Source organism: Lissotriton helveticus, chromosome 1_2, assembly GCF_964261635.1.
Source record: "Lissotriton helveticus chromosome 1_2, aLisHel1.1, whole genome shotgun sequence".
In the NCBI taxonomy this organism is placed as follows: domain Eukaryota; kingdom Metazoa; phylum Chordata; class Amphibia; order Caudata; family Salamandridae; genus Lissotriton; species Lissotriton helveticus.
In genome coordinates, this window is record NC_136058.1 from 40,210,777 (window position 1) to 40,237,132 (window position 26,356).

The 26,356-nt window shown below is 44.5% G+C and overlaps 1 protein-coding gene across 2 annotated transcripts in view; it reads right to left on the reverse strand.

Moving 5' to 3' along the window:
* TNNI3K (TNNI3 interacting kinase) overlaps positions 1-26,356 on the reverse strand; it is a 2,668,544-nt gene that overhangs the window by 1,103,385 nt on the left and 1,538,803 nt on the right. For both annotated transcript variants that reach the window (XM_078668672.1, XM_078668665.1), the window contains 2 exons: positions 19,833-19,885; positions 15,771-15,823 (listed from right to left, as the gene is read on the reverse strand). In XM_078668672.1, coding sequence (XP_078524798.1) covers positions 15,771-15,823; positions 19,833-19,885 — 106 coding nt within the window. The remainder of the gene's footprint in view (positions 1-15,770; positions 15,824-19,832; positions 19,886-26,356) is intronic.

Here is a 26,356-nt window from a genome sequence, read left to right on the forward strand (position 1 = left end):
AGGGACCACCACCTGAAGAGACAGGCTGCAGAAGCGGGGTGCCGCTATCTCAGCAGCAAGATAGTTTGTGTCATGTGGCAGCAGTAAGTCCAGGGGACGAGCGAGATGCTGGTTTAACTAAGGTGCGGGGGGAGCTCAGGCGCTCTCACCTTCTGTGCGCTGTGTGCATTCCACTCGATCGGAAGCTGGAGCTGAAGTTGGGGGCTTCGTCAGCATACCTCAATGGCCCCAGCACCATCAGGCTGCCGCAGTCACTCCAGCTGTCCTCAGTGCATTCACAGGGTGCTAACAGCCCAGCAGGTTGTCCCAGAGGTCATGACCAGCCGGGGGGAAGCCATGGTCCCTCCGTGATCTGCAGCCATTACCTCTGGGACCCATCCTGCAGTCGTTATGTTGGAGGTTGCGGTTTCCCCTCGCTAAATAGGCCACACCTCCATTCTTGTGCGGGGGCCAATGTCTTCAGTAATGTTGGATGGCAGCCAGCTCTTACTCTGTCCGTAACGTAAGGTCAGGGTCCTGAAATGCACTGGGGCTACCCCAGCACGCTCCCCCATTGGGGACACGCAGCTCCTTTCGCCATTTGCCTCCATCAGCCCCCACACTCTCTGAGTTGCCAGCCCACTTGTGGCCATAGCTGCCGCCTAGGCTGCACTTCCACTCCCATCCGGCGACCAACACAGGCTTTCCTCAATTGTATGTAATGTACTCAACATTTAATGGGAGCCCGCTGTTCCAGTAAGATATTTGTGCGCATGGAATGGGATTTAGGCAGTGGGTGATAGGAGCCGCTTCAGTGAGCGGCCATCTTCTTTGGTAGTTAGCCACGCCCGTATTGTTTAGTTTTTGAAATCTGTATTCATTACGTTGCAGAGAATTACAGCAACGTGATAAACAGAAAAGTTTAAATGTGTTACAGTTGTAGAAACAAACCTTAATGTATCATAAAAAAATACCAGTAAATGCTATGTCATTAACAAACTCACAGTCTTACCCAAAATACATTAAACATATGACCTATGAGAAAATTAGCGCACAGAGTAGCTGTACCTTTAGTCAATCTTCTTCCCATTGTGATGGGTTAAGGTAAATTGACCTACTGCTATTGGATAACTCATAAAGTCTCCTTCCTCCTACAGAAGTAGCCAAACCTCGATTTCAGAAACAAGATGAGTTCTTATGTACATGTACTCCTGTTTATCATATCCTGACCCTTCCTGAAGCTGTGTAGAACATTACCATTGAGTTGGTAGCACCACCACAGATACCTTGATATGGAGACTTATGCAAAAAGGCCCATCTTGGTAATAAAGGAAGTTAGTAACTTGACATGGTCTGGTTGAGCACCCTCCCAGGGCATATGGGTATCATCTCTTCAAGAAAAAACACATACACTTGCAATATTAAACTGTGTATTTGTAAATGATCTTGAATCGCATCTTCAAGTTTCAGCCATCTTTCAGCACCCTGCGGTTCTATTACTAGTTCCGGACAGCACAATAACACACATAATTTCAAAGAATCTTTTTCAAATCAAAATGCATCGCATTCCTCAGTAGCTATCTTTAGGTATCGAAGGATGTGTTCTAGGAAAACTGCACATTTACTACATTTTCTCGAAAAACAGGGCACCAAGCAATTTCCTGCACTGTGTTGTATGAAAATGAGAGGGTAGAAATGCTCCACATTTACAAAGATATGGAGTATTTCTGCTTTCTCATTACACAGGCACACTGTGTGCAGCCTGTGGCCAATTAAGGAATCCTTGCATCATAGTGCAAGGCAGGATTGTGTTTGTGTAGGAAAGGATACCTTCCTGCACAGAAACAATCTTTAGAGGAATTTTCATCTTTTTATGTGTGCTGCAGAAGGCAACATGAATGGAAAGAGGAAATAATGAGGAGAATTGAGATATTTCTCCTTAGCTACTCCTTGGGAAGGTTTAGCAATTTGATGCCTACCCAGGTTTACAAGTCTTGGCAAATCTAGGCATGCTCCTACATCCATGGGTGGATGCAACACAATGCCCATGCCCCACCCATGGAACATCTCTCGAGTTCAAATGTAATTTAACACAGCACAATCAGCTGCCTTGCATTACATTTCCTTACAAAGCCATGTAAATCAGGGTGTGTTTGCCTTTGTAAACATTGCTGAAGCCTTTGCTTTGTCCTTGTATTACCTCCAATGCAAAGGCTTCATGAATATGGCCTTGGTAACTGCAACAAAAACATTTGAAACTTTCTTGATTGTCCATGTTAGACCTGGCATCATTGGCGTGGGTTTCCCCTGTATTTTTTGCCTTTGCCTCATGTGTTGTTGCTGTGTTGGACTTTGTTTTGCTGTTCTAGATGATTTGGGCACTTTGCCACTGCTGATCAGTGCCGAAGTGCAAGTGCTCCCTTTGTAAATTATTGTTATGGATTGGTGATTCCATGATTGGCATATTTGATTTACTAGTCAGTCCCGAGTACAGTGCACTGTTTGTGCCCAGGGCCTGTAAATCAAATGCTGTTAGTGAGCCTGTAGCACTGATTGTGCTAGTCACAAAAGCAGGCCGTAAAATGTAACTTAGGCCTGCCAGTGCAGCGCCTGTGTGCAGTCCAGTACTGCCATGTCGACTTGGCAAGTGCACCCACGTGCCAGGCCCTAACCTTCCCTTTTCACCCCTAGGGTAGGCCCAAGGTACCCCTGTAGGCACGGTGCAGTGTATAGGAAAGATGGGACATGCGCTGATGTGTGAGGCATGTCCTGAAAGTGAAAGACTGCCAAAATTGTTTTTCAGTACTGTAAGGCTATGTGTCCCTATAGGATAGAATGGGGAATTTGCTTATAACATTTCATAAGCATAACTGCCCTAGGGAACAAAATAAGAAAATAAAGTTTAGTATGCCTGAACTCAGAATGTTAAGATGCATCTTTTAGTGAGGGTGATTTTTACATTCTTGGTTTGAAAATACCACTTTTAGAAAGTAGGTATTTTCTTGCTTAGCCATCCAGTGTGCCTCTGCTACGTTGTGTATTGACTGTCTGGCTTTAGAGTGACAGGGGCTCGAGATGTACATTCTGTTCAGACAACCACTTGGTGGGTTGAGGTGTGTCCTGCCTTTTCAGGGTGAGTCAGGGATGGGCTGAATAGACCTGGGCTGCATTTAAAATAGGGGGAAGAGATTTATTTCACACCTCAATGAGCCTGGTCTGCCAAGGACAATTCTGTCTCCAGCTCCAGCCAGAAAGCTTCACCAGATAGGAAAGAATTGGTTTAGGCTCGGCACACGGCTTTTCTGCCACCAGGGAACAACAGATTTTGCTGTATCAGTATTGGAGCCTAGACCCCAGTACTGTAGACTACTTCTGCAAATCAGAGGAACCTCTGCCAGGGAGAAGAGCTGGCAGAAACAAGAGGAGTACTGCCCTATTGCTGTGTGCTGTCTGGGGTTGGCCTGCAGTGGCTGTTTCTGCCAAGGAGAGGAAATGTGTGTGAACCCTGCTTGCAAAGTCTCTCCAAGGGCTTGAAGTGGAGCTTGCCCCCTGTTCAAGAGGTCTCTGGAACAGCAAAGACCTCACCAGCCTTCTGGGCATAGTCTCTGGAACCTCTGCCAGGGTCTTGAGCAAAAAATCACTGTCGCGTTGGCCATCCCTGGACACGTGTTTCGAGGTTGTTACCTCTCGTCAGCAGGGAATAGGCATATATGTAGGGGTGCTGCGTAGGCTGCCAAAAAAATATCCTCAGGTCCGGTACCTCTTGTGGCACGCAGGTGCGTAACCCGGGCTCGTCACGTGTCCAGGGATGGCCAACGCGACAGTGATTTTTTGCTCAAGACCCTGGCAGAGGCGCACCCGCTGATGCTTACTTCATGGACCACAATGCTTTGGGGCAACACGCTGATAGGACAAGCAGTGTGCGACCAATTGGACTTTCTTTTATATTCAAGCTCCCTTGAGCTGGTGGGGCTGACGAGCCCGGGTTACGCAAAAACACAGTTGATGGACAGAATGTAGAACAATGTCATACATTCACCCCAGTACAAGGATCTGGGCCTAAATCCATCGTTCTTTTGCACTCCACACCACCCTGGGTTAGACACTGGCTATATGCAAATCAGCTCTGACCCTGTGCCTCATGGGAACAGTCCAGTCCAAACTACCAAGCCATGTCTTTCCCAGACCGGAATCAAGCATCCAAGGACCGGTTTCTGGCTATCAGCCTTCATTCAGCCTGGATAGCTTGACTCCAGTGGTGTGGAGAGCCTGGGACTCACGTCTGAGCATACCCAGCCCACTCGGGGTGAAAATTGCAAAAAACACAGTTGATGGACAGAATGTAGAACAATGTCATACATTCACCCCAGTACAAGGATCTGGGCCTAAATCCATCGTTTTTTTGCACTCCACACCACCCTGGGTTAGACACTGGCTATATGCAAATCAGCTCTGACCCTGTGCCTCATGGGAACAGTCCAGTCCAAACTACCAAGCCATGTCTTTCACAGACCGGAATCAAGCATCCAAGGACCGGTTTCTGGCTATCAGCCTTCATTCAGCCTGGATAGCTTGACTCCAGTGGTGTGGAGAGCCTGGGACTCACGTCTGAGCATACCCAGCCCACTCGGGGTGAAAATTGCAAAAAACACAGTTGATGGACAGAATGTAGAACAATGTCATACATTCACCCCAGTACAAGGATCTGGGCCTAAATCCATCGTTTTTTTTGCAATCCACACCACCCTTAGTTAGACACTACCTATATGCAAATCCGCTCTGACCCTGTGCCTCATGGGAACAGTCCAGTCCGAACTACCAAGCCATGTCTTTCCCAGACCGGAATCAAGCATCCAAGGACCGGTTTCTGGCTATCAGCCTTCATTCAGCCTGGATAGCTTGACTCCAGTGGTGTGGAGAGCCTGGGACTCACGTCTGAGCATACCCAGCACACTCGGGGTGAAAATTGCAAAAAACAAAGTTGATAGACAGAATGTAGAGCAATGTTATACATTCACCCAAGTACAAGGATCTGGGCCTAAATCCATCGTTTTTTTGTACTCCACACCACCCTGGGTTAGACACTGGCTATATGCAAATAAGCTCTGACCCTGTGCCTCATGGGAACAGTCCAGTCCGAACTACCAAGCCATGTCTTTCCCAAACCGGAATCAAGCATCCAAGGACCGGTTTCTGGCTATCAGCCTTCATTCAGCCTGGATAGCTTGACTCCAGTGGTGTGGAGAGCCTGGGACTCACGTCTGAGCATACCCAGCCCACTCGGGGTGAAAAATGCAAAAAACACAGTTGATGGACAGAATGTAGAACAATGTCATACAGCCCGGGTTACGCACCTGCGTGCCACGAGTGGTACCGGACCTGAGGATATTTTTTGGCAGCCTACGCAGCACCCCTACATATATGCCTATTCCCTGCTGACGAGAGGTAACAACCTCGAAACACGTGTCCAGGGATGGCCAACGCAACAGTGATTTTTTGCTCAAGACCCTGGCAGAGGCGCACCCGCTGATGCTTACTTCATGGACCACAATGCTTTGGGGCAACACGCTGATGGGACAAGCAGTGTGCGACCAATTGGACTTTCTTTTGTATTCAAGCTCCCTTGAGCTGGTGGGGCTGACGAGCCCGGGTTACGCACCTGCGTGCCACGAGTGGTACCGGACCTGAGGATATTTTTTGGCAGCCTACGCAGCACCCCTACATATATGCCTATTCCCTGCTGACGAGAGGTAACAACCTCGATACACGTGTCCAGGGATGGCCAACGCGACAGTGATTTTTTGCTCAAGACCCTGGCAGATGCGCACCCGCTGATGCTTACTTCATGGACCACAATGCTTTGGGGCAACACGCTGATGGGACAAGCAGTGTGCGACCAATTGGACTTTCTTTTGTATTCAAGCTCCCTTGAGCTGGTGGGGCTGACGAGCCCGGGTTACGCACCTGCGTGCCACGAGTGGTACCGGACCTGAGGATATTTTTTGGCAGCCTACGCAGCACCCCTACATATATGCCTATTCCCTGCTGACGAGAGGTAACAACCTCGATACACGTGTCCAGGGATGGCCAACGCGACAGTGATTTTTTGCTCAAGACCCTGGCAGAGGCGCACCCGCTGATGCTTACTTCATGGACATCACATGCTTTTGAATTTGATTCTTTCCCTCACTGGCAGCCAGTGGAGATGGTTTAGTTCAGATTTCACGGACTGGTGGCAGGGGATGCGCAAGAGAGTGCGGGCAGCGCAATTTTGAATGACCTGGAGTTTTCTCAGGGTTATTTGGGGGGCACCTAGGTAGAGGGCATTCCCGAAATCCAGCCGGGAAAGAATTAGGCCCTGGACCATGATCTGTCTGGCTTTGAATGGTGGGAGCGGCAGGATCTTCCGGATGAGTCTCAAGATGCTCATGCAGGTGGCGGATAGTTTGGTTGCCTGATAGCTAAGAGTCAGTGTCTTGTCCACTCAGATTTCTAGGCTCTTGATGGTATCCTTGGCTATAGGTGCAGGGCCCAGTGCTGGTGGCCACAAGGAGTCAATGGATTTCAGTGGAGGGTTACCCAGTACCATTAGCTCTGTCTTATCTCCGTTTAGTTTTAGATAAGATTGGGTCATCCAGGCATAAACTGCCTCCATACAGCCCCTTAGATTACTTGATTGAGAAGAGGGGTGATTCAGAGTTACCACCAGCTGGGTGTCATCAGCGTAGGACACAATTTGAACACCAAAGGGGCGAATTATCTCAGCAAGGGGGCGCATGTATATGTTGAACAGTGTGGGGCTCAGGGAGGAGCCCTGAGGAACCCCACAACTGAGTGGTTTACTGGGCGAGGTGACATTACCCTCACAGACTCGGAACGAGCATTCTGAGAGGAATGATTGGAGCCAGGCTGCTGCTTTAGAGGTGATTCCTAGTTCTGAGATTCTGTGCAGTAAAATATCATGATTTACGGTGTCGAAGGCGGCACTGAGGTCCAATAAGATGATGGCCGCAGTGCCGCCCTGATCCACAATCATTCTGGCTCCTTCCATCACAGCAAGGAGCGCAGATTCTGTTCCGTGCATGGGTCGGAATCCAGTCTGTAATGCATCCAGTAAGTTGTTCGTTTCCAAGAAATTTGTGAGTTAATGGTTTACATGTTTATCCGCAATTTTGCTTACCCATGGTAACAGGGAGATCGGGCGGTAGTTCCCCGGGTTTTTTTTATCAAGATTGGCCTTTTTCAGAAGGGCCCTAACTGTCGCCTGCTTCCACATGGGTGGTACGCTACCTGAGGATGCTTTAATAATTTGCTTTTTAACTATTGGCAAAGAAATTATTCAGGCAGTTATTGCTATTATACATATAGTGGATGATTTATTAACCGTGCCGGCAAGCCCCAGTAGCATGGATATCCCAAGATGGTTTAACGGACAGTTCTTGCGGGCCCTTTGAGATCTTAAGATGGCCCTTAAACAGATACCGAGAGATAGAGATCGAATGGCGGCCTGCCGTAAAATATACAAGCAAGCTGTCAAGGGACGGAAGCGCCAACTGCAAAAGAAAAACTAGGAGGGCCTAACAGAGGCATCTGAACTATAGGACTCTACCCGTTTTTGGAGGGTCATTAACAAACCATGTTTAAAAAAATCGAATAAACCAGGGCTAAGCCATAATATTTTACCAGAGCAATGGCAGGATCACTTTTAGGGAGTGTATAATCATTCCCAGAGAGGTGCAATTACAGGAACTTAACCCTGATCAGAGATCTGATCCCATTACCTTTACTTTTGTTGAGGTGAGATAAGGAATTGAGGACCTTTCGAGAAATAAGGCGCTGGGACCTCATGGGGTCCCGCCAGACCTTTTCCAATGCAACACAGAGATATGGGCCCCTCTCCTTTTGAGGGTTTTAAATGCGGCAGTAGTATCAGCAATGCCAGCATTATGGTCCACCGACACCATTCTATCAATTTTTAAGAAGGGAGATAGGAACAGCCCACATTGTTATTGCCCCCTATCGCTTATTGATTTGATGGTGAGGGTTCTGGGTCGGGTGCTACTGAATAGGCTGTCTGAATGGGCAGAGGTCAACCAACTAATATTGGATGTACAATATGGGTTCCGAGCCGGTAAATACACTATGGATCAAAGTCTCAACCTTTACCTTAGAATTGCAAAATAACAATAGCTAAACCGGGGGCGTGGAGCCTAGCTTTTATGGACCTCACCTCGGCCTTTTATTGAGTGAACCGCTGCAAACTTTGGAAACTCCTTGGAGAGCTCGGGATGGATCCAGGAATAACTAATACCCTAATGGCCCTACATTTTAACACTACCGCAGTAGTTAGATACACACAGCAGGAAAACACCATGAATCATTTTAACTGCGCTAGTGGAGTCAGAAAGGGTTATATATTAGCAACATTTTTGTTCATATTATACATTAATTGTCTCAACTCTGCCATGTCTGCCTTACAGGCTGACACCCTGAGCATAGGCACAAGACCGGTCTCCTTTTTATTATATGCTGATGACGCGGTCCTCCTTGCACACACTCCCAAGAGCCTACAGCTTTTAATAGATGTGTTTGTGATTTTTATAGATATGATGAATTTGTCCCCCAATCTAACTAAACTGTATATAATGTAAATTTGAAAGCAGAGCAGGAAGCCCAATACATACATAGTAGGCTCACATAGTCTAGGTAAAGTACCGGCCTTTGCATATCTGGGGATTTTTTTGATGGAGAAATTGAGTTTTAAACACTTATGGGTCCATTAGGATGGCAGGCGGACTCCAGGCTGCCTGCCACCCTAGCGGTGCTGAGACTGCCCGCTATTGGTGCGGTCGCATCCTGCATATATTGCATTGTGGCGGGTGATGATGTAAGCAGCACCCGCCACAATGCAATATATGCATGTTGTGCATTGGCATGCACAACATGACAGGCACCGCACGGTGCCTGCCACCTTGTGTATGCCAATGTTACCCCCCAAGTGCAGCCACCAACCCCCCACCCAAAGGAAATACCTCCTGCCTTTGCATGGCAGAGTCTCCGCCATGGAAAAGCATTACACCGCCACCATCATAATATGGATGGCGGTGACTGCAAGCCACCGCCACGATATTGCAGGCCTTTTCCACCCGGTAGGCAATCGTGATGATTGCCTACTGGTGGTAAAGCAGCGGACGGTCTTTCCATCCACCGTGGTACCCCCCCACCATGCTAGTGTGGCGGGGGGTAAAAGGCCGTCTGGCAGGGTGTTTTGGCGGGCAGATCGCCACTGCCGGTATAGAATGACATTAGTGACAATATTATATATTTTAGAATATTTTTGTAATTTACATTATAAGTATAGCAGGGTGATATGTTTGACATCGATATTTATGTCACAATATTTTTGTGTGGTGATATTTTCAGGGTCAATATTTTGTCAGTAAACTGCTTAAAATGTTTAATTCTTGACCTTTCAATGGTCATTTTTTATCAAATAAATGTTTCACATAACTCTGCAAAATGTTTCTGCTTATACAAAGAAGGTTTGATTGCTTGTTTAGAATTTGTCATTTAGTAGAATTATGAACAATAAACCCACATGTAATGTAGTACATAAACTGAACTTGACCTCCTTTAACGTGCTTGTTTTAGTTCCAGAGAATGAAGGTGTGCAAATGATTTCCGTAATTTATTGATTTAAAACTAATATGAATAACATTCATGAATTTGAATACAAATTATTTAATAAAACTAAAATAAAAACTTTAATTAACTCTCATTATTTACTCAACTTTAAATTGTGATCCCTATTTATGTGATGATTTTCTCCTGGTCTTCTCAAATAAAACAACCAAGGTCCATTGAACTGTTAGGCTGCATTATAGCAGGGATTAGCCCTGTGCATGATAGTAAACCAAGTTTTATTTAAACTGTTTGCCGCTCCAGCACAGGCATTCCTTGGATTTAGAATCAATTGTAGCATTATATTTATAGCACCTATAACTGAATTCTGCTGTATAAAGCACCAACAACGCAATGATGTAGGGCATGTTGGGTTACACTCAAAACTCATAAGTAAAGCAAAGGTATGATGGCATGAAATAATATATATTTTTTAATTTCCATAAAACATTAGGGGAGGAGCCAAAATACATGTGCCATTTTAGTAATAGGTGCTTAAGGAAGTCAGGCTATTGAGCAATACTTGAAGCAACAATCTTCCATAGACATATTTTTCCTGTTGAGTGTCAAGACATATGCCAAAAACAAAATCACATTAAAAATGCGTATTTGTAAGTTATAAAAAATTGCAATTAAATATCACTTTGAGCCCCCCACAAAGGATATCTTTTTAACTGCTCGATAGGTGTCCATTTCCGTGCAATTTGACTAGATAGCTTGATGATGTCATATTAGCTTTCCAAATGATCCACAAAATAAGCCTTTTTTCTTGAAAGTGTTCCACAACATTTATTTCATTACCTTTAAAACCTCAGCCGACATATCATATAGACTTTAAATTGTCACATTTAAACATTTCCAATAGAGGTCTCATGTTCAATTTTTCCCTACAGATACAACATATTTGGATTTAGCAATGCTTTAAGGATCTTAGATTTAGGACACAACCTGTGCAGAAGTTCTCAAAGTTGCATAGACTTTGCCGTCACCTTCGCCCTGCCCGACGCTGTACTCTGGTGCCTGGAAGTGCAGCTCTATCCTCTCCTGATTCTGCTTTTCTCTTGCACCCTTACAGCATGCACTGTGGATGATCAAGCAATGACAGGGGTTGCTCCTGTCACACAGGGGCATCTGCTATTGAAAAGGACGGAACAGAAGTAAAAGGCATACCCAGAGTAATGGATGGCTTTGTCTGGTGGTCCTTTTTCTCTAATGGGGACAACTTTAAACTTGCACAAGCAGGTGCTACTGTCTTCCAGGTGGATGCAGCTTCTCAGGGGTTCCCTGGGTGTGAACTGCTTATCCTGCTTGGGCTTTCTCCTGTCTGACGTGTGACGGTCGAGCCGCTAGTAATAATACTGATATTTCAAACCCTGCTGGACCAATTCCAATGGGGTTTTTGCAGTGTGCTTTTGGTAGAGAGCTCTAGGCACAAGCAGCAGTTTCCTGGGGACCACATGACTGCTAGACATGTTTGTGGATTTTGTCGAAGTCTTTCCACAATCACTGGCAAAGCTGCTTTTTCTTCCTCAGAAGAAGCTTGACTGTATGTGTCTGCACCTGCCCTCATCACCGTCCTTGGTGTCTCTTGACTTGGGGTTTTCCTGGCAGGGCCTGTAGACTATTTTAATCTCCTTGCCTGCTGTACCAACCCATCCCGGCATTCCACCACGTGTACAATGACTGTGTGCAACAGAAAGAATCTGTTAGATCAACCACGAAGGCCACTCTCTGGGTCTGAGAAGAAATTCGGGAGCCACAAGTTATGACAAGAGTGCACAAAGCCAGACCGGTCTAAGCCCGGCACAGCGCAATGGTACTTCGCAGTCTCGCTCACCAGAGACAAGGCCCTACGTGATGATCTGAGAGCCGCTATCACTGAGTTCTTTGCTCTCAACACGCTGCAGGCAACTACTGCACAGAATAATTGGAATGCTTTAAAAGTGGTAATTAGAGACAATGCATCCAGCTCAACTCGATCCTGAATAAACAGAGAGCAAGGGAGCGCATAGCGCTTGAGGAGAACTGGAAGCCGTCGAAAGAGTGCATAAGGACACTCCCACACAAGCGCTTCAGCGAGAGCTCACCACACTAAGGGGCAAATTGCGTGCCATCTACAATAATAGAGCCAAGTTTACCTTGTTGAAATTGCAACAGTACTCATATGCTCAGGGGACAAAGTAGGAACCCACTTAGAGCGACAGCTCTGCGAAAAGTGGGAACGCGAATACATTGGGGGCATTTTAGATGGGGACGGTCACCTTACCCATTCCGATGCCATCAAAGCTAATCTTTTTTGTCAAATTTTATGGGAAACTATACTCGGGTAACCCACCATACACAGTTTTGAAGCAGCGATACCTCGATTCGGTTAACCTTCCACATCTTTCTCCTGCAGCCGCAGAGCCTCTAGAGGCTCCCATTACTGTGGAGGAGGTTAGGCAAGCCATCTCTAAACTTAAATCTCACCATCCGCCAAGGTCTCAACATCCATGGCTGAGGCAGTGATATCTGTAATTCCCAAACCTGGGAAGAACCCCCAAAACTGAGATTCTTATAGGCCCATAACGCTCCTTAACCTTGACGTGAAGCTTTACTCTCTGATCTTAGCTGCCAGGCTGGATGACTTGATGCCTGAACTAATCCACCCTGATCAATCAGGCTACACGCATGACAATATACAGTGCACTATTCACCTCATTGAGAAGGTCACTAAATTTCAGATTCCGGCCATCCTAGTAGGTCTCGACGTCGAAAAGGCCTTCGACAGGGTGAATTTGTTGTTCCTTTTTCTCACCATGGGCAAAATGGACTTCGGGGACAAATTTCTCATCATGGTCAAGGCCAACTATCATCTTCCACAATCGAGAGATTTAGTCAACAGGAACACTTCCCTCCACTTCACCCTTAGGAAGAGGTACACGGCAGGGCTGCCCGCTCTCCCCCCTGCTATTCACCCTTAGTATTGAACCCCTGGCGAGGAAATTCTGACCTAATGAGGAAATCCGGGGTATTTGCTTTGGTGGCACAGTTCACAAAGCGCCTCTCTTTGCGGATGACATTTTGCTCACACTCCGGGAACCAGATACCACCCTCCAGGTGGTTCAGGAAAAACTGAGGCACTTCAAACTGGTGGCAGTTTTCAAAGTTAACCTCTCTAAATCCTCCATACTTATCCTCACCCTCTCTGACACCGAAGCAACGTGGCTAAAGGGCCAAACAGCCCTCCAATGGGCTCCCCACTCCCTCCTCTATTTAGGGGTGCACCTTACCCCCAGAATCAGAGATTTGTATAAAGCTTATTACCCCCGTTAATGTCACAGCTTCAGCAGGACTTTATGAGTTGGAAACCTCTCTACATCTCCTGGCTTGGTTGAATCAACGCATTCAAAATGACGATTTTGCCAAACCTTCTATATCCTTCAGGCTGTTCCTATTGAGCTTCCTCGGGACCTGATATCCTGCTTACGCTCTCTCGTCACAAGCTTCATTTTGCAAAGGGGGAGAGCTCGCCTTCCCTTTCATGTGTGATGTCAACCTAAAAAGGAAGGGGGTGGCACTACCAGATTTTGCACTATATTATCTTCTTCGATAACTTTATTTCTGTCACAACGGACCATAAAAGTACATAATAAAAAAAGACACTATTTTACAGAGAATAAATAACATGAAACAGATCAATGACAATAACATTCATATATATATATATATACACCTACATTACATATCTAAAACCATAACATATTTAAAATCAAATTAAACCATTCTATATAGTTATAGGAATTATATTTTTAGTATGATGCTGGTGTAAAGATCAAAAATTTATTCCATTAAAAAGTTTCTACGTTTTAACCACACCCCGTTTAAAAAACAGGATATGGCAAAAACGATGGGAGGGTGCGTGTCGTATTTTAGTACTCTAAAGGCCTTGTGACATTCTCTGAAGCCAAGATTCCTACAGATCGGTTTCACCCAGCATTTGCGTGCCGCCTGATATTTGGGACAAAAAAAGAAGACGTGGATCTGATTTTCCAGATGGTATTTGCACGCTGGGCACTCTGTAGTTTTATTTACGTCCCATTTACTAGTAAATAACATGAGTGGCAGAGTACCCATTCTAAACTGCATGTACAGTTTCCTTGCTAATGCCGGCTGAATCCGGTCAAGGAAGTCCTCCTTTTTGTAATCAACTTTTATTTCGAGAAACTGGGAAGTCAGTCTACCAACTATAGAGCTCATTTGAAGAGACTGTAAGTTGTATTGCCTATAGTGATGTACCAGGTCGGCCCTTGATAGTGCCGGGCACACAACTTCTGGTGACACCCATAGCTCAGGTAAGCCGATCCTGCTACAGAGTTCCCTAATGTGAGTTAGCCACGGAATTTTCTTGGATCTCATTTCTACCCACACATCCCTGAACTCGTCTCTATATGATGCCAGGTCAGGTACTGACCAAAGTCTTTTCCAGTAAGTGAGTGGCCTTAGGGCCACTTCCTCCTCGATGGGGAGTAGCCCTATGTCAAACCGGAGAGGTACTAGAAGGGTGCTGACTGGCAATCCCAACAGATTCCTCATGAACGAATGCTCAACCTGGAAAAGACTTTTGGGCCTGTAATGTCTCCAGAGCTCTGCCCCGTACATAGAGGCCGCTCTAGCCTGCACTTTGTAGATTTCTATAACTGGAGCAGCAGGCTTATACACAGATACTCTGTGCATTTTCGATATCCCACCCACCGTTTGGGTCAACTTTAGAGCAGCCTTTGCTACTTGGACATCCCATCCCAAATGTTCTTCGAGGGTGATGCCCAGATATTCAAAGGTCTTAACTCTCTCCAGACGTATGCGGTTCAATAAAGGATTTGGGCGGCTCTGCCTTGGAGGGTTAAAAATCATAAATTTAGTTTTAGCTAAATTTATCTCCAGGCCTCTTAATGCACAAAAGTTGGCAAAGCCATCCAGTATACGTTGGATCCCCATTGATGTCTTGAACAACAACAAGGTGTCGTCCGCGAACATCAGTGCGGGCACCCGGCCGAAGACTAATCTTGGGGCGTCCGTGTCCTTTACACTTAATAGGTGAACTATGAGCACATTTATAAATAGACTAAAAAGGGTGGGGGCTAGGACACACCCCTGTCGCACCCCCCTTTTTACCGGGAAGCGTGCTTTCAGATCTCCGTGCTTCCCGCATCTCACTTGGGCAAAGGTTTTTTGTGTGGAGCCTAATTAGCACGTCCAGGAGGTATATTGGGATGCCAAGATCCAGAAGAACAATCCACAATGTTTCCCTATATTATCAAGCGGCTCAACTGCGGGTGGTGATGGAATGGACAGCTAGAGAATCTGAAAAACACTGGCTTCACATGGACAGGGAAATTGTGGGTCAGTCAATCTGGGATGTCTTGTGGAAACCAAGAAAAGACAGACTAGCGAACGCATACAGCACCCTCACAAGAACCACACTCATAGTCTGGGACCAGATCACGAAAAGGGAGGGTTGGACCACTTTCCCCTTCTCATACACCCCAGTTCACTTCAACCTGGCCTTCCTGCCAGCTTTACGCAAGGGACACTTTGAATGCTGGAGAGAGGGTGGCTGTTTAAAGCTATCAGACCTATTTCACAACTTTGATGTATTGACATTTGAGAGCTGTAAGAGAGAGTTTCAGGTCGCACATAGTGAACGTGCACGTAACACACCAGTCAGTTCTTCAAGAGCATCGGGTGAAAATAGCACAATGCAAATAATTATTATTGTGTCTTGTTTATATATAAATGCAATTGAAAACTTAATGACAGACATTATCAAGTGTTCCTTGAAGCATCCCATGTACAACAGCACCAGTGTGAGGCAGTTGTTTCCAATTTGACTAGAAACAAATCTTGCACAGTTTATATAAACCACGAGGTCTACTTGAAAACATACTGCAACAACTTACTGTGACAGCAGATGCAAGTTATACGGAATGCGAATGAAACGCATTTTTTTAAATATTTAACCAGAAAAGAATAAATTCTAATAAAATCAAAATACATTTGTTGAATTAATTTATTTCATACAAAGTCCGACAACTTTAGATGATTTAAATAACACTTAAGAAGAAGCTTACCCCAGGTTGTTTTGTCATATTGTCCTCATCTAAAGATTGTAGAAATCTGGATTCTGTGAAATAAAATGATCTTGAAAAAAAGGTCTAGAGAAGGTAACTACAGCTGGCAATGCTTGCAAAACACTCACTTGTTATTTGTATCAGTTACTTTCACATCGTATGTGCAAACAGGTTTAAATTGTGGAAGTGCTTGTGAGAGCATCTCAAATTACACCTATCAAAAAAGACTGTTGCACAGTACAAAGCAAGGAATCAATGTGATGTAAAGTAATGTTTCTAAATGCACAACATTGTGGTGGAATTAAGTGCATCAAATTGCAAGATCTATAGCACAAACAGGAATACAAAAAACAAAATCAATGCATTTGCATTCATATACATAGGGCTTAATTACAAGTATAGCAGTCCACAGGACCGCCATACTCATGGTGGCGGTCTGACCACTGCCACACCGCGGGTCCGCCAGCAGTATTCAGGGTGTGGCGATTTGCCCATCGCAATACTGCCGGCTCCACTGGGATCAAGGATCCTGCTAGGCCGGCGGTCTGCAACCGGCATAAATATGCTGGTGGTGCGCCTGCTGAAACTGCCAAGCAGATTACCATTGGCCTTTTCAACACCGTTTTCATGGCGATGGCAGAGAGGCAACTAAGGGGGCCTAACAGGGCCCGCCTAATGATCTTGACTTGGTGGTGCATGCAGGGGGAGGCACATGTTGTGCTTGCATGTAATGGCATTCCTGTTCCTGCACTGTGTGGCATACATGCCACACCATGCAGAAATGTGCTGCAGGCGCTGTCACAGTGGCAGGCTGCATATTAGGCTCTCCTATGAGCCTAACAGCATGCCACTGTGAGACCAAAATAGAACCGCCGGCCCAACCATGATTCAACTCTGAATCTGGCACGTGGGGTTACCGCGGGTTTGGCGGTCCTCCTTCAGATGGTGTGATGGTGGTGCGGCAGGAGGTCTGCAAAAGTCATAATAAGGCCCATAGGCACAATTGCATTAATAGGGTAAAGATGATGAGCCTAAAATGAGCCTCCTGTATTGTTGGAAAACAGTGTAAAAAGATGTAATAAGCAGGGATGTGACTATCTGCCTGCCTTTTCATGGCCGGTTAACCGCTATGAAAGGGCCGGCAGAAAGGCACATCCTAATTTCTATGCCGGAGCCTGAGCAGGCACCTCCCCATTGTAAGGAATAGGAGTCTGACTTCAGCACTGACGGGATCCTTGAACCTGTCGGATGTGGAGGTCTTTCCTCCCCACCAGCCAAGATCCAACTGCCTGGATCCTAATTTGGCAGTCAGATCCAGTGGGCTGGATGGCGGTGGGACCACCACCAATGTCCTGATGTAATAGTCAGGCCCCAAGTCTCAGAGTCCTCTAATAGTGGGGGCAGCATTTTGTTTGTAGTGGTGGCCAGTCAATCAAATTCCTTGGTACTACGATACCAGTCGTGGGCCCACGGCACCAAAAGGGCCCAAGGGAGAAAAAGCTCCCTGGCCCAATCAGAAGGCCACATTTACTGCAATGGTGGTTATGTGGGACTGCCATGTGTCACAACTCCCTGACATACCTAACTTTTTCTGCCCTCCATGACCACTCTGAACACCTCTTTATAAGCTAATTTGTCAAACATTCCTAAATGGATTTACACCAAATAACAAAGAGTGCAGTTTCTGAGTTACCTTCTAACATTTTTGCCGAATTTCATGTATTTCCATTCCATTTTCTGTAGCTGCTTTACAACATTACTATGGGAATTCATATGGTAAAATCAACTTTCTGAGACTACCCCCTTGATCTAGACCCGCATCAGCTTAGTGGTGCACAGAATATGGCATATGGATTCGTATCACGACCGGCTATAATAGTACAAATGCAAGGGCCAGTTGTATGCACCTGCAGTGCTTAAAGTGAAGTCATTTAACACTATAGTTCTCTTAGTTAGTGCTTTATTTCTAGATAGTTCAGCTCAACAACCGTGAGCAAGGTTTGCCTTTGTTTGAGCTGTGCTGTCAGAAAATGAAGCACTAACTCAGAGAAATATTGGGTTAAATGAATACAGTTTATACACTGCAGGTGATCAGGTCTGCAATGCGCTAGCATTGCTCATCATGATGTGAGGCATGGTGTGCATTGTATGTTGCACACCATAACTGATGATTTTTTCAGCTTTTCAATTTTGTGTTCACTGAACCTTACCTGACCTTTAACTGTTGTTTGTTCCTGTGAATTTCATGGCCCTTTTTAATGATGTACTGTTTTCACCTTACATGTACTGATTCTGGGGGTCAGCTTTTCGTCATGCGTAGTTTGCTGCAGTACATTTAGCAGTGTCCACGTATGGTTTCTTGATGAGTAGTTAGTGACAAACCCAACTCAGTTTCTATGCACTAGTAAAGGGATGACTTGTGCCACTCTTTTCACTTGAACTTTAGGCTGAATTTTCCTACCACTGTTGAGGAGGTAGTAGGTCGGTAATTAACACAACGTAATGTGTCTTCTCCTGGGTTTGATATCAATGATATATAAGCGCTATTAGAATGTATAGGGTTACCCTATACATTCCTTCAAAAATATGTCATCTCAAAAGAGGTGTTTTAAGGGAAGCTGTCTCCTTATAAGATACCCGTGTGAAAGCCATCTTCTCCTGAGGCTATCCCAGGTGACATTGACCTGAAGGCATCAGCAATTTCGGTGTTTAGGTCATGAAGAATTTGTGGATCTGTCATTAACTCCTCTTCTTGTTCGGTGTTATTTGCCTTTTGGGTGTATCAAGCTTCATGAAGAATTAGGCACATTCATATGCTATGCCCATTGGGTGTCAAAGTAGTTTACTTTTAGAGTCATTTATGGCCTGTATGGCTTCCTATGCTTCCCTTTTTTGCAATTGTGTGTCTAGTAGATAGCGTGATTCCTCTTTGTGTTTATAAGTTCTTCCCTTTGTAAGTGTTAAATATTTCTCTGCCATTGAGGAAAGTATTGTGTTTAATTTAAACTTCGTATCGTTGAGAGCCTCATACTTTAATTTGTTGGTGGCAGTCGGTGTTATGTTTCGTAATCTTATTATCTCGTTTTCAATGTTAGTCCTTTTTTCATTTTCACTTTTGAGTGCTTTTAGGGAATCCCTCATTATCAATCCTCTCTTATACAATGTTCCCGATGTCCACAGTGTTTCTTTTGAGTTAATTAAGGATTCATTAAGGTTCAGGTATACAAATGTGTTCTGGAACTACCACTGTTCTCTGAACCACTAACTTACAACCCCTTCAAATATTCTCCTCTGCCACAAGATTGCATTTGTATTGCTCTACATTTCACTAATTACTATGAATCAGAGTAAACAGAGTTTCATTATGCATTCTTCCAACCCGGGTTTAAACAGTGTATTAAAGAGTTTGAGAAATTGACCATGAACCTCATTGTCAGCTCGAATATTTATAAGGGCATCTCAGATAAAGGATTATTAATTCAGAATTAATTTTAATCTTGTGCACTTAATGAAGATAAACATACATCTGACTCTGCAAAGAATCAATTGTATGCATATGTTGACTAGCAGTAGCATGTTTAGGAATTCATATGTGATTTTATAATCTTATGGATTTTCTACTCAATCTACATGATTTGCAATGAAATGAATGAAATTGATGAATTAAAACATAAACCAACACACCTAGAAATGTAATCAGCACTAAAAGTGCAGTACGGCTGTGATGTGGACGAGGTGAGAATTTGAATTTCAATCCCCACTTTGACACGGTACCATTGGTATTAGATGGGTGTGAATTTGGTGGACGGCACTGTCGTTGATCAATCAGATCATTGATCGGTGGGACTTGTAGACATGTCCAAATAACATTAACACGAGTATTGCAGCTCAGGTGTGCAGCATGGGGACTTTCTGGAAGATGATTAATACATTAGCTCCACCTGAGTAAAAAACGCGCATTTATCCATAGACGATATTCCACCATATATCTAAACTGCAGACACTGCTGCTTTTCAAGCAGACTTTTTTTCCACAACATTTTCAGCCAATGTGAAATCTCACCTCCAAAATCTGCTACCACAGCATGGCCATCTTCATAGAGCAGGATATTGTGGCTGTGAAAAAATAATTGGTATAAATTATACAGGAGACCCATTAACTCCTATCATGCACTGAACCCGCATCAAAGAATTTGCCCTTCACATATTAACATTTCTGCATTTACACTTCAATATGTTTTCTAGCGAGGTCCTTAGAACCTAATGGGTTTTTAAACTCGATGCCTGACATTGCTAATTGCATCATACAATCGACACCGAGGAATACAAATTGCACACATTAGCAGATTTGTTTTTCAAAGTTCCAGGCCAACGAGGGTGTCATTTTGGAACAAGACAATTAGAAGGAATATAACTACAAGACGTCAGTGTGTTTTGAGTAATCCGCACAGTCATCAGCTTGAGGAGCAAAACAAAAAATGCTTAAAAAACAGCTGAGCCCTCGCTACAGATGTCCAAAGAATTTACCAAAGTTTTAATGCATGACGTTGGTTTTGTTTGAGTGTGTTGTTTGCTCAGCTCATTAATGCGAGATCTGATAGTTTCAAAGCGCTGGCAGAAATCCAGCACTCTTCAAATATGCAGTCAATACATTAAATTTAAAGTTAACAATTACAAAGTGTAAACCTACAAAATGTTATGTATATTGTCCTCAAGCTACCTCCTGCCTTAACCGCAATCAGGCAGATCTGGTAAACACTAATTCAACTAACATGACACAAAAATCAAGTGTGTCTACCTGCAATTATAAATTTGGAATGTAATACCTCTGCGGACTTATAAACTACTTTCTATCGTATTCCCACTAGTAAACTTAAATGCTGGCTCTGCCTTTACATTAATCTTCCAGAGCCTTTGGTGACATCACACAAGTCACATTTATGAATAACGGTACAAAATATAAGTTATAACATAAAAGCCATGGTCTGTTAGTTTAAAGAGTTCACACAATGAAAGTTGCAAATTAGGAATGACGTTCTATTGTGCCAAGTATTTGGTTGTATGGTCAACCTCAATAGTTAATAGCAAAGTGTTGTGTTGTGTACTGTTATGTGGGAAATTTGATAGGGAGAATGATGCACAATTAAGGCCTACAGGAAATTGGGTTTTTCATTGAGGGGAGTGAAGACCCTTATCAGGCAACAACTACAGTTCTTGTCAGGGTGAACCACAAAAGTCACTAAATTAACCTGTGCTTAACCCACTGGTAGCTCGCCATAAAAGCAGTCAGGCTTAACTTAGGGGCACTGTGTAAGGTATTTATAAAGCACACAACCAGAACTGAAGAAAAAAAGAGAATATTTTAATAAATAAAATGAATCCAAAAAAACCTAAATCTAATTATTAAGGAAACATAGCAGCTGGAAGATCAAAGAGACAACCGCAAATATTTGGTCATGCAAGACTGGAGCAAAGTAAAAAATGAATGCAGGATCTCTAATTATCCTTGGGTCATAATCCTGCTGCTGTCACTGCTGGTGAGCCCATGCTGGTGTTCTGGTACCCCACTACTGCTATCGCTGGAGTGCCCCTGCTGCTGCTGGAGATTGTTTGGCAGGGCGGCGACAACACCCTGGGAGAGGACTTCAGCCCCTGGGGTGCAACACTCTCGAGACAGCTGCTGCGAGTGAGGGGGAGGCGTGGTGATCGCGCATAAAGCGCTGCTCTCCACCTGCTGCGCAGTACGCAGCCCGGATGAACCTCGGACCAAGGGTGGGCCCGTCTGAGGCCGTCAGAGGCTGAAGGAGGCAGAGCTGGGCCACGTTATTTGGCTTTGGCAGAAGCCATTCCCTATGCTGCACAGACCCTTGTTCCGGGAATCTATACCTTGACTTGGACCTGAGACTGAAAGACAGGGACTGGGAAATAAGGTACTGGGTATTTGTACTATTTACTACTATATTATTGTGTGCCAAAAAGGCTCTTCCTTGGGATTATGGTGCAGAAGGAACTAGCTAAGAGGAAATCGTTGGTGGGTCAGGGGGTGGTAAGGACTTTAGATGCCTTCCTACAAAGGGCGGAGACAGTCCTTATCCTTGAAATCGCTCTTACCGAACGTAGACTTTCTCTTGAGCCCCAACCCCCACCTTAATAAGCTGATGCCTCCAGTTGTATTAACCTGTACGCCCACCCTAATTCTGGTTCCTCTGCTAGATTGCCTATACCCTTGGCAACTGTCATTCCGCCCGACCAGATCCCTGTGCTATGTACTGCCCCAGTGTTAAACGAAACAGCTGTAAGATCTAAAGTGCATACTAAAAGCCAAATAATTAAAGATCCATAAGGGGGCAGCTCCCGACCTCAGCCCAAGAAACAGAAAGGACCAGGTCCTGGCAAACAAACTTACCCTTTATCTAAAAGAGGGCGTAGAGGCGCAGTGAGAGAGGCTGTCGAGGATGCTGAGGAATATCTGGTAACATAATGGATAATACTGCCTCGGCTCCACCAATTTTATCTTCTAATTGGTAGTGAAGCGTTTTGGTCTAAATTGGGTAATGCTGTATCTGTCTTATTAAACCCACTGATGCAAATGTTGTATAAACTGGAAAAGGCCATTGATAAACTTCTGTAAAAAGAAGCAGCTATGCCCTAAAAATGCTCACTCCTCTCAGCCTTCCCCAGTCAGGGCCTCCAGCGCTAAATCTGCTCAGCATTCTGGGACCATCTGCAGTCATAATGGTGAATGCACTAACTCTGGTATGGGCTGTTTACCAGATCTTAATCCCATTCCTTCTAATAGCCAAGACACTAATTGCATGTGGACAACCCTATCGAGAGCCACGGACCCAGCCTATATCCCAAGTACACAAGAACTGTGCCCTAATACTCAATTACCAATCCCCTATAATAATTTTAAACACGCACGCACTGAGGAAGCACAGTCCCAAAGGGTTAACGGTCCTTATAATAAACCAGGAGTGACTCGAAAGGTAATGACGTGCTCCATTTGCCTCCTGAGGCAACACCCTACACAATAGTGCTGGCCAATGTTCCTAAACTGCCTCCGTGAGCGCTGGAACATTGGTCCAGTTAGAAAAATAAATCCTTACTTGAGCTAAATAGGAGGACAAGGATAAGTAACCCGCTCCATTCAAATTTCAAAATGGTGAGATGGGTTGGCTGGGTAGGGAATTCAAACAAGTCTAGAGAAGGTAACTGTGTAGTAATCTCTTTGGGATCACCCAACCTAGTTCACGCACTCATAGAAAGGGCGGGTAATTGGTCGATGGCATGTACAGGGATTAGTATTTTACCTCTTGGTCACTTTTATAAACATCACTGTATGATACATGTACCATTTGGGGAGCTTTTAACAGAAGGGCAGGGACAGGCCAGATATGCGATCTCAGATAATCACCAGTTTGATGTTTTTAACCCCTTAGATGAGAATGATTGACTGCCCTCATTGAATTTACTGGGCAGAGGGAATTCTGAATATATAGCCCTGGCTAGGGGTAGCTCACCCAAAATGCATCCTTATACCTGTGCGGAAGATGTGGGGACTTTTGATTTGAGAGAGGTGGACAGGGTCTCACTTGTGAAATCTACTATTGGTAGTCCGCATAAAGAGAATGGGCATACTCCTAACTTACACACAAATGTGTTTCCAATGGCTACTTTAAATGCTGTCTGTGCCCCAACTCTTGAGCCCCAGGATGCCAATTTTTACATCGAACCAATAGATGGGGATTTCCCTTGATAGCTACTGAAGAGATAATCGCAAATACAACCGATGGAGTAGCCAGTGTACCTGGGAGTGCCACTGATAGCAGACTCAGGGTAAACAATAGCTTAAGTATATTATCCTGGAATCTAACAGGGATACAGTCTAAACTCCAAGATCCAGAATGGTTTACTGCTATGGGTAACATTGATATCTGTGCATTTCAAGAAACCTGAGACATAGATAAGGTGTATATCAATGTCTATACCTCATATTGTGTGGATGCTCTCCCTCCAAAAACGACTGGTGGGGGCAGTGGCAGATTGCAAATATTGGTTAAAAACACCATAGCTTGTAGGAACAAGCAACTCTCAATAAACTCACCTGATATATTGGGTACTCAGCTCACTATCTCATCTGGTCTAATCCTGACCTTGCTAAATGTATACGCCAGGTCAGAACCTTTTAACAGTGAATCTGTACTAGTTTCACTATTATATGATTTAGTGGGAGGATATCAGGTGAATTCTAAAATCATAGTTACAGGGGACTTTAATGCCGTGTTCGAACCCTCCACTTAATTAAGTGCTTCCCTTTCAAGAGGTAGACGAGATTTGGGGTATCCCCTATTTGGTAATCGGTAAACCTGGCCAGCATCAGCCTAACATCTCTTTACAGATTGCTTCCCTGACTGCTGGTAGGAGCTTGGCATGTAATGGGAGAACCCCTTCAGATTTAGGAAGGAAGGCTACCTTTAGGAGGGGTGTCTATACAAGTATTATAGACTATCAGTCAGTCATATAACTTTTATTCGGTTGCCATAATTTTTTAAGAACCATAAAAAGTACATTACAACAAACAGTTTATAAGAATAAGAGGGCGGAAAAAATTAAACCAATATACAAACTTTACCATTAATAAGAAATACATTTAAGGTTAAAATCAAACGGGGTTATTAAACAGACTGTTGATAAAGTGCGAGTGCGCTAGAAAACTTATTAGTCATAAGTACACCGAAATTTTATACACATTTTAAGGAAACCAGCTACTTATTTGGCAATGAGTTCAGAGTCTAAATATTGCAGAGCAAGAAAAGCGGTACGGGAGGATCTCAAACCCATAGATAATAGAAGAGGGATAATCCAACGCTTTCGGGGAAACTTTTAAAATCTGCAGATTAGCGTGACATGGATTGTGGATTGATCCGAAATATCATCGCAAGGGCACTTAGAAATACATTTTGACCAATCTTGCTTTTTTGGAAAGGAGACCATGCGGAAAAACATATTAAAACGAAACCGAGTCAATAGGTATTTTTCAAATGGATTCAGACAGTATTTCAGGTAGGGTTGAATGCCTAAGGCAGTCTGAACACTTATGATCTGTATATTAGAGGTCTTGGTAATTTCTTGAGATAAACGCAACTCCCTTAGGTGTGATAAGCATAGTGTTTTTAGGTTTTTCCTTGTAATGCTTAACAGAGTTGTGGGCTCAGTGAAATACACAGTCAGGTCTAAATCCTTAAAAAAGTTACTCACATAGGCCAGCCAGGGGATTTTTGACCAGTTGGTCAGGCCCAGGCAGTCCGTAATGAGTGAGCGGGTCAAGTTACACTGGTCGGTGGTCCAAACTCGGTGCCATAAGAGAATGGGCTGAATTTTGATGTTGTCCGTAATGTAATCCATACCCAGCTCAATATGGCTACCGTAAGTTGGAGCACTTTGTGGAACTGCCAGCACGTATCTGATAAAACCATTCTCTACCACCTGTAGAGCTTCTACGGCGGCATAACCCCAAACCCCCAGACGATATACTGCCACACTAAAACATCGGGCATAGTATATTTTCAAGAGTTCTTCGGAGGAGGGTTTTCCTAACTTTCGTGCAAAGGCAACCAGGGCAGTGGTTGCTCGTAGAAATAATAATTTCCTGCTACACATGGCCTGCTTCCAGGACGTTTTGCTATCAAATAAAATACCTAAATAGGGATACCTATTAGTACATTCCAACTTGGTGTTTGCAATAAAAATCGGTTTGGGTTTCTTTGTCCGCTTGCCTATATGCATAACAAAGGTCTTTTTAATGTTAACCATCAGGTCCAAGGAAGACATAAACTTGCAGTAATTATTAAGAAGGTGCTGCAGCTGATTCGGCGTTCTTGCCATGATCACCGAATCGTCCGCATACAGCAATGCGGGAATGGGGCGGTGATCAATGGTTGGTAGGTCCTGGCTCCCTTCCAACAAGGCCAACTCAAGGCCATTGGTGTAAAGATTGAAGAGGAAGGGAGCCAGGACACAACCCTGTCTAACCCCCTGGTGACGGGGAATGATGAAGTAAGTTCACTGTGGACCCCGTATCTCACTCTAGCCGATGTGTCAGAGTACAATTCTCGGGGAAATGTAACCAGGGGGGATCAACACTCAATTCTGCAAGAATCAACCACAGTTTAGAATGAGACACGCAGTCGATCGCTGCGGACAAATCAACATACACTAGATGCAGGTTGCCATACTTTGCCCCAGCGTATTTTCGAATTAAAAGGGAGAGGTTTAATGCCTGCTCCACGGTTCCCAGTCCCTCCCGGAACCCATATTGCAAGTCGGTCATTATTTCATTGGTTGCAGCCCAATCCTGAAGACGTTCGAGGACCAGCCGACCGGCCACTTTGCCAAGGGAATCAAGGAGGGATATGGGCCTGTAGCATGCAGGGTTATTACGGTCTCCCTTCTTAAAAATGGGGAGCAGAATTGAAGTTGACCATGAGTCAATTAGCCCCAAAGATGTAGTGGCCTCAAGAACACGGGTCAGAATCGGTGACCATAACTCCTGATTGTGGGTAAAGATATCTAACGGTACCCCAT